Source organism: Punica granatum, chromosome 1 (assembly GCF_007655135.1).
Source record: "Punica granatum isolate Tunisia-2019 chromosome 1, ASM765513v2, whole genome shotgun sequence".
Lineage (NCBI taxonomy): Eukaryota > Viridiplantae > Streptophyta > Magnoliopsida > Myrtales > Lythraceae > Punica > Punica granatum.
In genome coordinates, this window is record NC_045127.1 from 46,915,207 (window position 1) to 46,931,814 (window position 16,608).

At 36.9% G+C, this 16,608-nt stretch overlaps 2 protein-coding genes and 1 non-coding gene across 3 annotated transcripts; 1 reads left to right on the forward strand and 2 right to left on the reverse strand.

Moving 5' to 3' along the window:
• Positions 1-3,146: 3,146 nt before the first annotated feature.
• On the reverse strand, positions 3,147-4,868 carry LOC116206803 (transcription factor bHLH104-like). The gene is made up of 3 exons (XM_031539610.1): positions 4,792-4,868; positions 4,172-4,334; positions 3,147-3,543 (listed from the first exon to the last, which is right to left on the reverse strand). The coding sequence occupies exons 1-3, from the start codon at positions 4,866-4,868 to the stop codon at positions 3,292-3,294; spliced, it is 492 nt and encodes a 163-aa protein (XP_031395470.1). The 3' UTR covers positions 3,147-3,291.
• A 1,487-nt stretch (positions 4,869-6,355) lies between these two features.
• TRNAG-GCC lies at positions 6,356-6,426 on the reverse strand. Its single transcript has one exon. It is a non-coding gene; the product is annotated as a tRNA-Gly (tRNA).
• Positions 6,427-7,210: 784 nt separating this feature from the next.
• Positions 7,211-8,455, forward strand: LOC116206813 (protein INAPERTURATE POLLEN1). Its single transcript, XM_031539622.1, has 3 exons — positions 7,211-7,226; positions 7,346-7,711; positions 7,829-8,455. Exons 1-3 carry the CDS (start codon positions 7,211-7,213, stop codon positions 8,221-8,223), a joined length of 777 nt encoding a protein of 258 aa, XP_031395482.1. The 3' UTR covers positions 8,224-8,455.
• Positions 8,456-16,608: the final 8,153 nt, after the last annotated feature.

Here is a 16,608-nt window from a genome sequence, read left to right on the forward strand (position 1 = left end):
ATCTATACATTTATATGTGTATATATATTGTAATGAGATGCAATGGACTTTACAAATTTATACCACCAAATTGCAACCAGCTATGTCTAGTCTAACCCAACTATAGGCCCAATAATAGACGCAGGAGCACTATCACTATGGCACTCAGCTGCAATTTGCTAAGAACTGTAATGGATTTGTCCCTTTTTTAAGTCTAAATGAAGGAATCCAAATCTTTCCCGACACTCAATTAATCTGTGATTACACATCCCGACATCGATACTGTTGCAATTAATTATATCCCGTGGTGGTCCTGAAAAATTAGGTGAGTAATTAATTAATATCTTGAAAGATGCTACTGTAAAAATTTCCGTTGGATATCTACCCAAAAAAAAAAGTTTCCGTTGGATTCTCGTTGATTCTCATATATCATCAATATTAACTTGCCATATATGTCCAATCAAAGCCTATTTTGGCGATTGGCTATGAAGCGATATTGATGGTGGTAGTGCATTCGGCTGTTTATCAACAGGTCAGTGAGTCGGATAGACCTCTATGCCGTACAAATGCATCCCGAATTTTTTTTTTGAATAAGTGAAAAATCTCATATATTTACATGTAACTAGTGTATATTACTGCGTTACACAAGATCTTAACATAAATTGTTTTTTTATGATAGAGAACTACTATATTAGCATATATACAAATACGATTAATATAACTATGAAAAAAGACATGACGGAAGTTAATTTTTCTGACGAATAGGCATTATAGATTACCAATCATGAGTTAAGTTAAGAGTCAAAGTACAGAAAATCTAATGAACAGATATTTACTATATTCTTATGATATGCAAATAACATGTATATTAAGAGATAATAATCATGTACCGTATATATTTGCATATATAAGAAGAGTGGTAGATTAGTAGGGATTAAGTTGTGAGAGAAACTATATTGATGATACGTAAAATGAGTTTTTAATTCTTCTATTATAGACTATTTAATGTTGCGTTTGGTTTCATAGTAAAATTTTAAAATCAGATTTTGATTTTGAAAAAGAGTGGTATAAATGGGGCCCACATTTTGACTTTATATGAGTTATGTTGTTTTGTTGTAGAAAAAAGTGATATAAATGGGACCCACTCTTTGACTTTGTATGAGTTATTTTGTTTTGTAGTGGATAGAGTTAAGTTAGAATTGTGATTCTAAAATAGTATTATGAAACCAAACAGGGTAAAACATTGAATTTAGAAGAAATCACATATCCCGAGGAGTTCTATTCAATAATCGAGAAAACTTTTTGAAATCCTACGTGCATACATTGAATGTAGAAAATGTCTTCTTAATAATACATATATATATATATATATATATATAAAAGGATTAGAGACAATGTATATACGAAGTATTAATTTAGAATTAAATTCTCCGAGTCTAAGCAACCAAAAAGATGATCAACTATGAGTTGAGGATTAGCTAATAGAACTCCGACGAGATCGCTGCTTAATTTTTCTATATTATAATTGATTGATTGGAAAGTTATAAGCGAATATGTGTAAAATACCCATTGGGCCTATCTCTAATCCAAAAGGTCAAGTCGATAGATTGTGATATCCAATCTCTTATAAACCCATTAGATTCTTTTTAGTTTTTTCATGTGGGATTTTTTACTCTCAACACCTACCCTCACGTGGCAACATGTGGCTTTGACATTCACCTACACATGCCGTGTTGAATAGAACAACTCGCCCTCAAGAAATAACTACGAGTCGGGACTGAACTTCCATGCTCGGGAGGAGAGGGGACGACAATTGACAATGAAGCCACACTTGAGCCGGACTAAGATGAGGCGGGTTTCTCTCCGCACTCAAATTTCAAAGAGACCACGAGCTCCACACTCGGGCCAAACATGGTGCACTTCGGCTGCCCATTGACAAAGAGACATTTCAAATGGCGTGATGTGAATCCACACACATGTGCGCGGAAGTATTACCCGCTTTGATACCATGTCAAATTATCATTTGAGCTTACACAGACTTGAATCCTTTTACAACCCAAAACTTAAGTTTTTGGGTTGCGGACGGGCTCAAGTCCATGTAGACTAAAGTGAGTATTTTATATGGTATCAGAGCGGGTTACGCTTTCACATTCATGTGGGCTCACACCACGCCAGATTCAGTTTCGAGATAGTCAAGAGTGCGCCTCATGTTAGTCAGGCTGGAGAGTGGCCCGGTCTAGTTTCGAGGTAGCTAATGATGCACCTCTAGTTAGGCCCGAGTGTGGATCTCGATACTAATTTGATATTTGTCCCCCTTTGTACGAGCACGAAAGGGGATGCCCGGCTAGTGATCAGTTGTTAAAGGCAGGGATTCGAAGGCACGTGGCACATGTTGGACCACACATTGCCACGTAAGGGCAGATGTTGAGATATGTTATCCTAAGGGTGGCAATTCGTATCGTGTCGTGTTTATACGTGTCGTGTCTAAACGGGTTCGTGTCATCGAAGTCATAACCCATACACGACATGATTATTAAACTGGTCAGGTTTTGAAAACCCGTACACGACATGGTTATATTCGTGTCAACCCGTACACGATACGTTTAAACCCGTTTATTGAAACGTGTCATAATAAATATACGAATACATGACAGGATTATAACCAGTACCTAAACACGTTAACACGACATGTTCATCCGATAAACCCGATTACTCGGACACGTTTACACGACCCGTTTATCCAATAAACCCATTTATCCAGACACGTTTACACGACCCGTTTACCATTTCAATCCGGTTATCCGGACACGTTATATGACCCGTTTATCCGTTTATTTCCTTCATGCATTGCATAATTGCACTGCAGCTCAACAAAATTTCAAACACCATCCAAATTTTACAGAAAGCCAAACACAAGTCTCCTCCATTAAATACAAGTCCCAGTTCTCATTTCAGATGTTCTGCAAAATTGTGAGCAAAACTTCACAAAGATCAACCAATAATAACAAAACAGACGTTGAGACAGTGAATTCATTCAGTAAACACGATCCTGTTAATACAAACAAAAACACGAAAACAGATATAAAGGACTAAAATGACAATCGAGTGAAGTTACTCGCATTGGTTCACCTTAAAAGTATAGCAGTCAAATCACAATGACAGGGATCAATATATATACACCTTGATGGAAGAGAAGATTGCAAGATTATTGCACAGCAAATTTAAGCACCACTTCTCTTTTTCCCTAATGGAAGAACTAAAGACAACCCAAAAAGAAGAATTGAAATTATCCGCAAAGATGAAAAAGTTTCACTAAGCAGCAGGTGGCCTCAACTCATGGTCAGAAGATGTATCACGGGCAGATGGAGGCATGTACTGCCACATCGGGATTAAGCCATAGCTTGGATATACAACCATCTTGTTTACTAGTGGATGATGATAAGCTGTCGGATGAGTAGGCATGAACCCAGCAGGTGGGATGCTCATGGTCTTCAACTGATGTTCCATTCTTTCTTTGTCAGTCTTTAGCGTCAGTTTCTCTTCTCGAAGCTCATTCTTTTCCACCTGTTACAGGTGAAAGGTTCAAAGTGTAAAACTCTGAGCAATTATCATAATTCAATGATTTCTAGCACTTGAAATGGCAAACCAACTGCATTTGGATCCGAAGGGCAATCTATTCTTAGATACCGCAACAGGATGGCCACGTATTTGATTAGAAGAAAAGTGAAACGAACTATATAACGCAAGAGACCTCGTGTTGAACAGTACTCTGCAATTAGATTATTACAAAACCATTGGGCTGCAAAACGAAATATTTAACAGGCCACCATTGCATCCACACAATTTCATCCTTACAATGCCTATATCAATCAGAATGCAGCTCACACTCTTTTTGCAACCAGGCCTCTCCGTCAAGTTACTATGCCTCCCACACTGTAGTCGGTGCTTGTGGTTTTACAGCAGTTTTCGAATCCTACCCACATTATCAATCACTTCTATTTTATGGCTTTTGACAGCCTCTCTAATGCTCTTCATGAATGAAAGTAAGAAAATCAATTACATTGACAGGTAAATGAGGGTATAAGAAAAAATGAGAGATGCCATAAAGAAAAAGGGATAAACATTAGCACGGGTACACCATGTTGTCATTATCAGCCAAATTATAATATCTTCAAATGACTTAAAAACTTACCTTCAGACATTTTATTTCTTCGAGCAGCTTCTCATTTGTTTCCTTGAGCTTTAGAGACTCAGATTTGAGTTGGGTCAACACTCTAATAGCATCATCAAGTATGGCAGGTTTTTCGGTTTTGCAAGATCTTCCAGTTTCTAAAATAACACTCAAGTCTAGAAACCTGCATTATATATATATATATATATATATATATATCTATAAAATACCAAAACCAAAAGGGTATCAACAAAATTTCAAACACTCATCCAAATTATACTGAAAGCCAAACACAAGTCTCCTCCATCAAAGACAGGTCCCAGTTCTCAATCAATAAAATTTCAAACACTCATCCAAATTATACTGAAAACCAAGCACAAGACTCCTCCATCAAAGACAAGTCCTAGTTCTCAATATCTGACTTGTAATCCTCCATCAAAGAAATGCCAACACAACTCGAGAGGGTAGCAAGACAAACAAAAAAATCCACCTTTTACTCAAATCAAGCAGGCGGAGAGGGGGGGAAGAGAAGATCGGAGGAGACGAATGATACCTGCCATCGGCAGGTGATCTGAGGTTAGAAAAGGGGAAAGATATGTACTTTCTCCTTCGATTTTGGAGGCACAAAGAGAAGCAAAGACCTCGAGGTCGACGGCTCGAGGATCGAGAGCTCGAGGGTCGCGGTCGAGGGCCCGAGGGTCACGGCTCGCAGGTTCATCTTCGTCTGGTCAGCTGGTCTGAGCAGAGGGCTTCGACTCGTGAAGATTGTGAAGATGAAGGATGAAGGGGGGGCGTGTGAAAGTTGAAACCGGGTGGAAGCTCAAGCGTAGTGCAGTCAGGAAGGAAATTTCGAAATTAGAGTTAACCTAAGGATATTTTCGTAAATTCAGTTAGATAAACGGGTTAATGAGTTACACGATTACAGTAATACGATTAAATGCAGTTAAATAAATAGGTTTAATCATATATAATCGGGTTACACGGGTTCAACATGCTAAGACACGTTTATTAACCGTGTCTAAACGAGTTGGACCCGTTTAACCCGAATATCAAAAATACCCAATCCAAACCCATTTAACTCTGTGTCGTGTCCGTGTCGTGTAATCGTGTCGTATTAAATATTGCCGGCCTTATGTTATCCATATGGAAAAATTAAGAAAGAAGCCATAAGTTTATATGAGACTTGAGTCCAACAATCTATCAATTTAAATTTTGTCACTGGGCTGCTTCTGTCGACGTCTAATATGATTAATTAATGGTTAGTTATTCACCCAAAAAATTAATTGTCAGTTCGTGATGACCCATGGGCCTTTATTCAGAAAACAAAAAAACAAAAAAAACAAAAAGACAAAACAAAACAAAACAAAAATACATGATACCGAAGTATCTCGAGTATCTTCTCGTAATACTGTAATAATATGTGCCTACTGAAACTAGTGATAATCTCCTGAGATTTTCTCGGATTTGGGTGATTTTGATTTCTGCCACGACAAGATTATAGACAATTGAGGAAAGACATACTGTTCTATTCACCAAAAGGGTAAGTTCTCCATCGAAATGATGGGAGAATAGACATAACCGGCAATAATTGGGGACATTTTTCTGATTACGGTATCACATCCATGATGAGGTTAATTTTTATGCCATAGAAGTCATCATTGGACCTCTGAAAAAAAAAGAAATATTATTCGAATAATATGCTGATAATAAGATGACACCTAAAAATCAGAAGATCAGAAAACAAAGAAAGAAAGATAAAACCAGGCTCAGGTCCATCAATTCTGAGTCTCGATCGTTCAGCAAACTACATTCTAAAAGGAATCGTGACGTTGTTGCTAACTGTGGGACATGCCATTTACAGCAACAACATACTGAAGAGACAAGATAGAAGCTTGGTGGGATTCCTTCTGATTATTCCTTCATGAGATGGACTAGTGAAGTTAGATTTGGCCTCAGAATATGCGACAATATCAACTGAACGTTAGCTCGGAAAGTGCAAAAGTAATCGAAACTTTACTCTAAAACTTTATTCTCAAAGAGACTATCAACTTTGAAGAAGTCGACTTATCACTTGGGTTCAAGATATCTTATGTAAAAGGCTATATCAGAAAAATATTATTTGCTTACCCCACGGATCTGTCCACCAATAGGACTATGATATTTGGGAAACCGAAGAAGGGAAAAAAGAAAAAGAAATACAACTAATGCACCTGCCGGGAATCGAACCAGGGTCTGTACCGTGGCAGGGTACTATCCTACCACTAGACCACTGGTGCTTCTTGTTGAGCAAATGTGATATTTTAATTAGAGAGTGGTAGACTCTGTTGGTGTAATTTTTTTTTTGGGTAATTAAAAAAATTGTAGCATTGCCCGGACTTAGACCTGAGACCTTCAATGACATTCTTTCGGTGCAAGTTCATCCGTATCTTTCATGTAGTATGAGGTGTTCAACCTACCCTTGATATTGGATTCATCCCGTGACACCGAGCGATTGCCGAATAACTAATTATTATATTGGATGATCCCAAGTGAGATTAGCCAATGCCCACGATTGTTTACTTACTGAGCACCCGTCACCGAGCTAATGTGTTGTGGATTGAACCAATTGCAATGTATGGAAATTGTCCCACATTGATTGTATGGACAATTAATGTGGGATTTATAAACTAATGAGTTCTCCCACCTAATATATTAGTCTTTTGGGTCCGGTTCTCTCATTTATTTAGTTTATTTATTTATAAAATAATGCCTATAGGCTTGTGGAGGTGTTTATGAGCTCGAGGTTAGCCTCATGGTCGATCATGAGTTATCGAGAACTCGGTTTCTGCTCTGCTGAGGTGGTTCGAGAAACTGTACTTTTCACTGGACTCGGCGGTCCTAACCAGTCCATTTTTATTGGGCCTAAAGGCCCAAATCGGCTTCCATTTTTACCCTTACCCAATATAACGAACTTTTCCTCTTCACCGTTTCCCGCCTAAATCCGCCCGTCTCCTCTGTCCTCCGAGAATCAGCAGAAGAGGAAGAAGAAGAAGAAGAAGAATCCAAGATTCGAATTCACAGATGCCCAGATCAGTAGGTCTCTCTCTTTCCCCCGTTCCATCTCCCGGATTCACGATTTTCTCGAACTATTGTGTTTCTTCGGCTTTTTCGGTCCACTGATTCGGCATTAAATCGTTTAATACTCTGGCCTTCTAGCTCTGTTCCGGTTCCGGAAAACAACCCGCCATTTCAAGAGTTACCACGGGGACTGGTTCAATGAGCTGAGGAACAAGCTCCTGCCCCGGCTCAGCCGCTCCCTCTCCTGCTCGGCCACTTCCCTAGACGAGCTCTTCGCCCACGTGGCCGCCCTCCTCTGCCACTTCCAGACCTACTACACCGCCCTTGACCGGGCAGCCACCCCAGATCAGGTCCCCTTCCTTCTGAACCCACCATGGCGGGGCCCCCTTGAGAAGGCATTCCTCTTCCTCGGCGACCTTCACCCCTACCTCTTCACCAACCTCCTCCGCTCCTTCTTGGATAATGCTGATGGGTACGGCGATAGCTTCAAAGACTATGAACTAGGTACGCCATAACCTTAGGTTTTTTCCGACGCTTCTCTTTTTCATGGACTGACTCATGGGATTTTCTTGATTAATCTTGCAATAGGATATCATTTGGACTTCAACAACGACGGGAAAGACGTGGAAAAGCAGTGGCAAATGGAAACAGTTTGGAAGAACCCGAGCGAGTCCCTGAAGCCCAGAATCGAGGAGATTGAGCGGGGACTGAGACTGATGGTCCCCGCCTTGCTTGGCCGCTTGAAGGCCGCCCAGATGCGCTTCGTGGACTGTGTTGCTGCCAAGTGGCCGGAGAATGACGGCAATGAACGGGCTGCGGTAGTCAGAGTGGCGGCCGTAGCAGAGATGGAGGAGCTAGCGAGGGTCTTCAAGGACGTGAATCGACTGCGGCGCAGCACGATCTCGGAGATTGTCGCGGCCATGACCACGTATGAGGCGGCCTTGTTCCTCCAGGCCCTGGCCCAGTTTGTTGTTGGGCTCAGAAATCTAGATCTCGCCCATAAGTCTGGACAGTAGCTCGTCGCCAAGGACTCTCTCTGTAGTCTCATCTCATCTATCAGGCTGGGTCGATTTAATTATTTGCGGTTTGCCATGGCGGAGCGTCGGGTTTCGTTCTTTCGAGACTCGAAGACTCAAATTCAAGACGGAGCCTCATCAACCGAACGGGAGTGTGTTGACAATTCGTACCGTCAATTGATCTGGAGGGAATGCCACGCTCTTTCATTGCGACTCGTTGTTGGCTAAATTGTTTGTTAGGAAACTTGATCTTTTTCTCTTTTTTTTTTCCCTGTAATGTACTTTTGGGTGAATTTTGTAATGTACTTTGTTTGTGATAACGATCGAGTTCTCCCTCGAATAAAAAAAGTCAAATTCTTCAAGTAGGTTTTGGTATTGAAGGTCCATGTTAAATCGAGCCACAAGGCCGAATTAATCAAGATTAATTTCCACTGTTTTTCCTAGCGTAATCCATGTTCAGATGACGCTCAAATATTGTACTAGGTTTCGTTATTCATCAACACAACGTGATCAAAGCGTGCCTTATTATAATCTTAGAAACATAAAACCATGGATATAAATGAGAATTTGAGATGAATTATATAATCAAATGAGATCCCATATATTGGGGTGCAAATAAAATACCAAACAATAATTTCAAGCATATATACAGTTTCCACGAATGAAATTGAGCAATTATATTTATAAGGCACGCATGTTAGGGGTGAAGAATAATTTCACTTGCGTGATTTGCATGCAAGTTGATGAGAACTTTATAAGTTTATCTCTCTGTCTTAGCCAACTCTTTTTTTTTTTTTCTCTCCTGGTTACGAAAAAGGCCAGTTGGTCTAATACATAGAGATAGTAATTCTAATAGCTAACAAAGAAGAGCAAGTAGCCCTATTATGATGATCGAGTATAGAATCTCTTGGTTATAAGACTAGAGCGTGTGTCACCATACCACACTGTCTTTCTTACTCTCTTTTTTTTTTTTTGGGAGGGGGGATAAAGTGTCTTAGATCAGCTACTTATCCGCAACATGTAGTTTATAATAATGAAACAATTTGTGACACAAGATTAATTAAATAAATTTGGCCCATGTGATATTAAGCAATTTGGGGTATGTTATATAGTAACTTGTTTCATAGTTTAGTATCTGTGAAATTAATGTTTGCCCCGACACAGCTTGATCTGTTCTACTTCAATATACAAAGAACGTCCTCCTTATCCACAAGGAAATATATTATTTTTTACTCTGAAACCAGTGCATCCCTGCACGGACAGATCCCTCTGTGCATCAGATGTTAATCTGAGGAATGTATAATCTTCAGCAACTTGCGCACGCTTGCCTTCTCTCGACTGCCATCTTCGCTGGCCACCCGATAGATATGTTATTGTCGACATCGGTCGCATCTGGGGATCTGGTCAGAGGAGGTGACAGCCATGGGAGAAGTTAATTAAGATGTATCAGGATCAATCAACTTGTAGTTAATTATTTATCAAACACATCAAGCAAATATATGAAAATTCGATAAGAAGGTGTCAAATTATAATCTTATTTTCCAAAGGAACATTTAATTTATTTTTTTTAAAACAATGAGATATTATCGGCTTGTTATTTGAGAACAAACAATCCCAGTTTGTATATTGATTTGCCTTAATCGGGAAGCATTTTTTTATTAAATTTTGAACTTCTATAATGCATGACAGTTGATATGACTCGCAAAAATATATAAGATCGCTCGCCAACATTACTGGAAAAGCAGAAAATCTCGTTCTTGTCTTTTATTTTACTTTATTGCCACTTGAAACATCCACATGATCCAACAGCTGGCTAGGAAGTTGTCTTGTCCAATCACCTGAATATTGTGCGTTGCCCTCTGAGTCAGATTTGCCAAAGAAAGGCCGAAAAGTGAGGCATGAGCTTTAGTTTAGTTCCTCTTCAATATATATATAAAACAAACCATTGAGTCGGCATCTCACACCGTTCAAAATTGTCCTCCCCCACGTTTTCTCGTGAAAATTTTATAATAGTATCGAGAGGCCAGAAAGTTTACAAAGAGAGTGCAAGTTGACCTACATACTCCCTTTTGCTTTATGTTAAATACGTGTAGTGTATGGACGTCACTCTTATTTAGTAATTAAAATATTCTGATTTTAATTATCATTGTGAAATTATTTGTATTCTTTTTTAACTATTAGAGTTATTATTTCATTATATTATATTTATCAACCTCCTTTATAATAAAGAAAAAAGACATAACTCCCTTTATTTTGTTTGAATACAAGGGAAACGGAGGGAAAAAAAAAGAGTGTTGAGAGTGTGCTGACACTAACTTCTGCCATGCTTTTATCCATTTCATTTTTCAAGAGATCTTGTATTTTACAAAATATCGGATTTCTTACAGATCATTAATTAAAATTCATCATATGAACAAGAAATCATGTAACTAAAAGGATACTTATTGGTGCAAATGGTACTCGAACTTAAAATGAGCACGAACAAATCAACGATTCTTCTAGGCAAAGGGAGAAAAGATAAAGAACAAAAAGGTTAAACAAAATTTCAACTTTTTGCTCTTTTATTGCTATCTTGTGCGTCTGTTTTCTTTCCGTTCCGCGCCTCCTATTTTCTCTTTTTCTTGTCCAACTTGTTTAACTACAAGTCATCCGTGACTTTTCATTCAAAAGCTTTACGTTTACAACTTGTGTGTAAACGTAAAGCTTTAAGTACAAAAGCTGTATGCAAAATTTTGTGTGTAATTATCTTGATCTATATGTAATCCTGCCCATATAAACACTATATAGACATATATATGTATGTAAGTACATAGGTTTGAGCAAAAAATAATTGCATGATTTCCGACTAAATTAAACTGCGATTTCGGTGTTAAGTTAATCATGCCGAATGTGGTATTTGCTATAAAATCTAGATCAGGTCATTTACATTATTAAACTATAAATCAACGTGGAGCATACATATTATTGTCATAATTATTAGTGAATGTTTTGGGGTATATGGCAGAAAATACAAAGTAGTTGGCCGACAAATAAAGATGCTAAAAATAGCTAATTGCACGAGATTCTTTTTAGCCATGCCATTATTGTAGGCGGACCAATATATTTTAATTATTCGCGGATTTGATATTTTTATTTTTTTGAATTATTAGTTGCCAATTACTTATCTTTCCTTCTTTCGGGTAGGAATTAATAATTAATGCTTTCTGCACTTGATGATAATAGATGCGAAAGATGATTATAGAAAGAACCATTTTGCGTAAGGAATTTGGCTAAATTGACTTTGATTTGAAAGTTTCCTTCATCGTACTAATCTAGGCCGTGGATCAGATTATGATTTATAACACTAGGCTTTGCAATCGCTGTCTGAGGATATATTTCACTCGGCGAAGGTCTTTAGTTTTTGCCAATATTATTAGGGGCAAATTACACAAAAAAAATCTAAATTTTGTAAAACGTCTCAGTTTTATTCTAAATTTTATTTTGTAACAAAACAAACCATAAGTCTTCTAAATTGTCTAAAAAATGACATCCGTTATAAATTCCGTCAATTTTGCATACGTAAACTATTAACTTCAGACATAAATCAATAAACAAATGAGACAGGTTAAATTAAAAAATGTAAATTTTCAAAGAAGTTTCAATTTCATCATAAATTTGGTTTGTAATGAAAAAACTATATGTTTTTGCTCCTAAAGTCGGCCCCGGTTAGCATCTCCTCTCATGGACCATTTCTGAGAAATTTTTAAAATATGTTTTTTTTAAATAAAAGAGATGATGATAAGATGATGTGTAAATTTTGTAGGTTCCGTGAAGTCCACGTAGGCAAATAGACGGCAAACTTAACAGAATGGTAACGGGAAGTCAAATCTGATACGATTATCAAAATATATGGTTTTTTTTTGTTACAAAATAAAATTTATGACAAAACTGAGACGTTTTACAAAATTTAGGTTTTTTTGTGTAATTTGCCGTATTATTAATGCTTACTGTAAAAAATCTCATAATGTTTTAGGAGTGTCAGCGGATCACACGTTCGAAAATACCGGCTATATAAGTCGACTATATTGACCGCATGTACTGCATGCATAAAGACTTATGTCATTAAATTTCGATTTATTAGGTTTGTCAACGATGATTCCGGTTTTTTTGGTTTGTTTCGCGTAATTCCTTTGTAGAACTAGAATATTCTTCACTAACGCCGCAAAAAGAAAATTTTATATTTAGAAGCTTCTCCTTCCTCCAATAGATCAAATAAAATATATGATTTGTTCATCAAGAAAAAATTTCACACCAGATAGAAAGATATACCGCGTCTATAAGCTAGCTAGGGTTTCTTCATCCGGAAAGATTGCTATAGAGGACTTCTCTCAATTAGTTCAGCTTTTCTTCAATTCTCTGGAGATATCTATGACCTCTATTTTGAGCGGACAATTAAATTAATCGTCTCACAGTCGACCAAAAAAAAAGAAAGAAAGAAAAGAAAATTAATCGTCTCACCATTGGATACACAAGTGGTTGTTTCACGATCAAGAGCGCTCTTATTATTCAGAGCAAATTAGCAGCGTATAATTATCAAAATATGACTCTACCAGGCGCATATCGAATACCGGAACCAAACCACAAGGATGAATAGTAATTAGATTGTTTTCCAATCCTACCACGTTCATATCGCACTTCGGCGACCAAGTGGCAGTACGTGGAGAATGTGCTAATATGAATTCATTCACTTGCATTTAGTTAGCTATGCTTTTCGAACTGGATAACGGATTGAACCGGTAATTCCTTTTTCAAACAATCGCGGGAAAGCATCGCAACAGGAGATTGAAAAAGAAAAAAAATCTAAAACTATGATAGGTCTTACTTATCTAATATTAATTGGGACAAATTTTGAAGGGCCAACGCTTATTAATTCCCTCATTTGGGTTCGTGTAGCATGTTAAAATTAACTTCGGTGTGCACCATCGAGTCCCAACTAATCAAGGTTAAGGTCGATTAAATTAATTTCCACGCGCCCTCAGTTTACTGGTAGAGACTCATTCATGTTCGCCCTGGGTTTCTAAAGATATTGCATTGATCAATATAAGTATTCATATTTCTTTTGACAAAAAAAAGTATTTTCTTTAAAAGTAATTTGACCGTACCAAATTATCTCAATCTTATAATAGCTTGATGTCTAGATTTTATCCCGGCTTTGGTCGTGACATTTATCACCTATAGTAGGCATCGTTGATTCATTGCCTAGTTCTAATTAAACTTAAATACGTGCAGCTAGCTGGACAAACAACTAGCTAGATCGTGTTTGAGATGATTAATAAACACTGAAATTACTTTGGATCGTTGCAAATTCGACGTCTTATTAGGACGTCAATAAATCCTAATTACTAATTAATTAGAAAGGAAGAGGAATAATTAAAAAGTTTCCACTTCATCATACACATACGTATATATAAGATGTATCCCGCGCTATGCGTAGAGTATTTTAGATTAATACAATATGCTGAAATATAGATTGGTATAATATTAAGATAAAAATTATAAAAGATGGTTTAACATGTAAATAGAAAACATACATATTAATTAAAAAGGACATTAATTGAGGAAGGAATTTTTGTGTAATGGCAAAAAATGCCGACTTAGAACCAAGAGTAATTAGGTCACATTCTTATTAGTGGTTTTTTTTCGGTAGAAAATCAGTAGAATTTATGCACTCCATTTCACTGCATTCTTATTTTTGTATTAACTCATGGGTATCTTTTTATAATAAAAAAAGACACCAATTAATCGCATGGGATGTTTGTTGGAGAGAAGAGAGAGGGGCACGAGAGAGAGAGAGAGAGGTGAGAGAGAAGAGGAAAAATGGGAGAAAATTTTGGTAGGACGAGCAGTTAATTTTATAAATTTACCAGTATGCTCATGATAAATGGCTCTTTATTATCACTAGGATATGGCACTTAGCCCTCTTTCTTTTTAAATAAAAAAAGCACTTAACACTAGGAGTGTACACGGATACCAGGTATATCCAAAACCGATCGGAACCTATCCATTATGGTAGAGGCCGGATAACTCGTATTGAAAATGGAGTAGGGTTCCCGCATTAAAATATGAACTGCTGAAAATCAATTTCGGTTCCGATTTTTGCATATAGGGTACACAAAACTGAAACTTGAATTGATACCCGGACCCGGATAATAATTTCTACCATTATATATATATATATATAGGTTATATTAAGCTATTCCCATATTTAAAAAATAGTCACTAATTATAAAAAAAAAATCTAAATCTATGTCAACATTCTGTTTTGCATGATTATTCGGTTTTATTTAAATCTATGGATAAGATAATTTCGGTTTTATTTAGCGTGACAAAAAAAAATTTACAAGTTCCAACAGGGTACCTGGACCTTGCGGTATAGTATAGATTTCGGGTAACTTTCGGTTTCAAAACTTAACATGGTAGGGTCCGGTTCTAAAATTTTGAAATATGTCCCTTACAGAGTATGATCCGGATATAAAAAAAAATTAGGATATTCATACCTGCACACCCTTACCTAACACCAAGTTAGCTGCTTTTTGGCGAATCTTTATTTTTTTAAATACTAATTCAGATCATAACTTTTGAGTTTTTTAATATCTTAGGCCATGTACTCTCTTTTTTTTTTACTGAATAGGACAACCGCATTATATATAAATATTTGTACAAATATTTTCTTTAAAATTTGAGAAACAAAAAATTTTGAAATTGAAAAAAATGGTTGAAGAGAAGGCCGCTAACAATGTCGCCTAGGATGATGGCCGTCGCCACCACGGGCATGACCACCCATTCCTATCAATTTATTTCTTTCTTTTTTAAAGAAAAAGATGAGAGAGAATAGGCACTGGTGGCTCATTTGAATGTGGGCCACCACCGCTTTCCTTGATCTATTTTAATCTCACTTCGAAGAGAAAGGTTAAAGAGAAGATCGATGGTAGCTTGCCGCAGGTATCCATTGTCAGCCAAACCACCACCTCGGGCGAGATTTCTGGCTCCATTCATTGATGTTGTCTGAGTCTATTGATGTGAATCTCATGAAAGATTGTGAAACTTGTAATTAATCTTGAATCGATTCGCAGATCGCCAAATTTCATATTTAGATGGAAAATTATTGACCCGTTATTTATAGAGAAATAAAAATCAATAATATCAAATAAAAGAATTATTGACATGTTATTTATGAAGAAATAATAACCAATAATATTAAATGTGTCGAATATTATACTTGATTGTTCAAAGGAGTTTAATGAAGAACAAAAAAGAAAACATCGCCAAAATACTCTACCTTATGATCAAATTTTCAGCCTCCTTATATAAGCCTATATGAAATATGAAATAAATAAACTTAAGAAACAAGCTAATCTTAATTTCTCAAAAACTGAAAAGCATGTAAGGAAATTAAAGAAATGCCACCTAAAATAGTTGGCATTAATTTTATTTTATCTTCAACTCCTCTCGGCTTTCATTATACGCGTACTCCGATTTGGGTTGAGTAATCAACTAACCCATGATAAGTTAATAAATTAAAGCCTTTTGAAGATCCAACTGAATTAGACACATTTTGACTCGAAAAGTCCATTTCGCCCAAGCTTTTTAAGCCTCTGTTTCTACGAGTAGAAATTAGCTTCACGTGTCCAATTCTCATCAGCTTCACATGTCCGATAAAGAAAAAAGATTTTCAAAATATGGAGAGCCTTATGCGGACATTTTTAGTAACATGATGACCTTTTTCAGTAAAAGGTAAAAGTTATGATGTTGGGAGGAAAATCTCCAAACATTACAGCCCGAATTGTCTTTCTTTTCTCTTCTAAAAATAAAGGTTTTGTTAAAACAAATGAGATTAAACTTCATTTCTCCAAATCTCACTAACAGAAATGTATTTTACCCTAAATATAATAATTTCTATCGGAGTTCACCAGAAAAAAAAAAAGAATTAACTATCGCTGTCACTTTCAAATTATTTGTTTGCTACTGCATTTGCTCATGAATTATTTTTGTCACTATTTTAGCTTAAACATTGACCTTCCATCTATCAATATAGTCCCTCCATTAACTCTCATGCCAAAAATATGATTTGGCAATGTAATAGCGCCATGAATATTATCTTTTTATTTATATCTATCTAATACGGCACCGTTTTTGCGATTTTATCAATTTTTTTTTAAAATTTTTTCTTTATGCTTTCAGTGGGGATAGGAGAGACCAATTGGGCCGCACCCCCGCTGACCATTTTGCCTAATGGGACGACGGTCGGTTGGGGAGCCACTAGCTGGGTTTGCCCCCTTCCTCTCCCCCTCTATTTTGTTTCGAAAATAGTGTGAGATGGGAGGGGGAAAACTTGGGTGGGGGCTC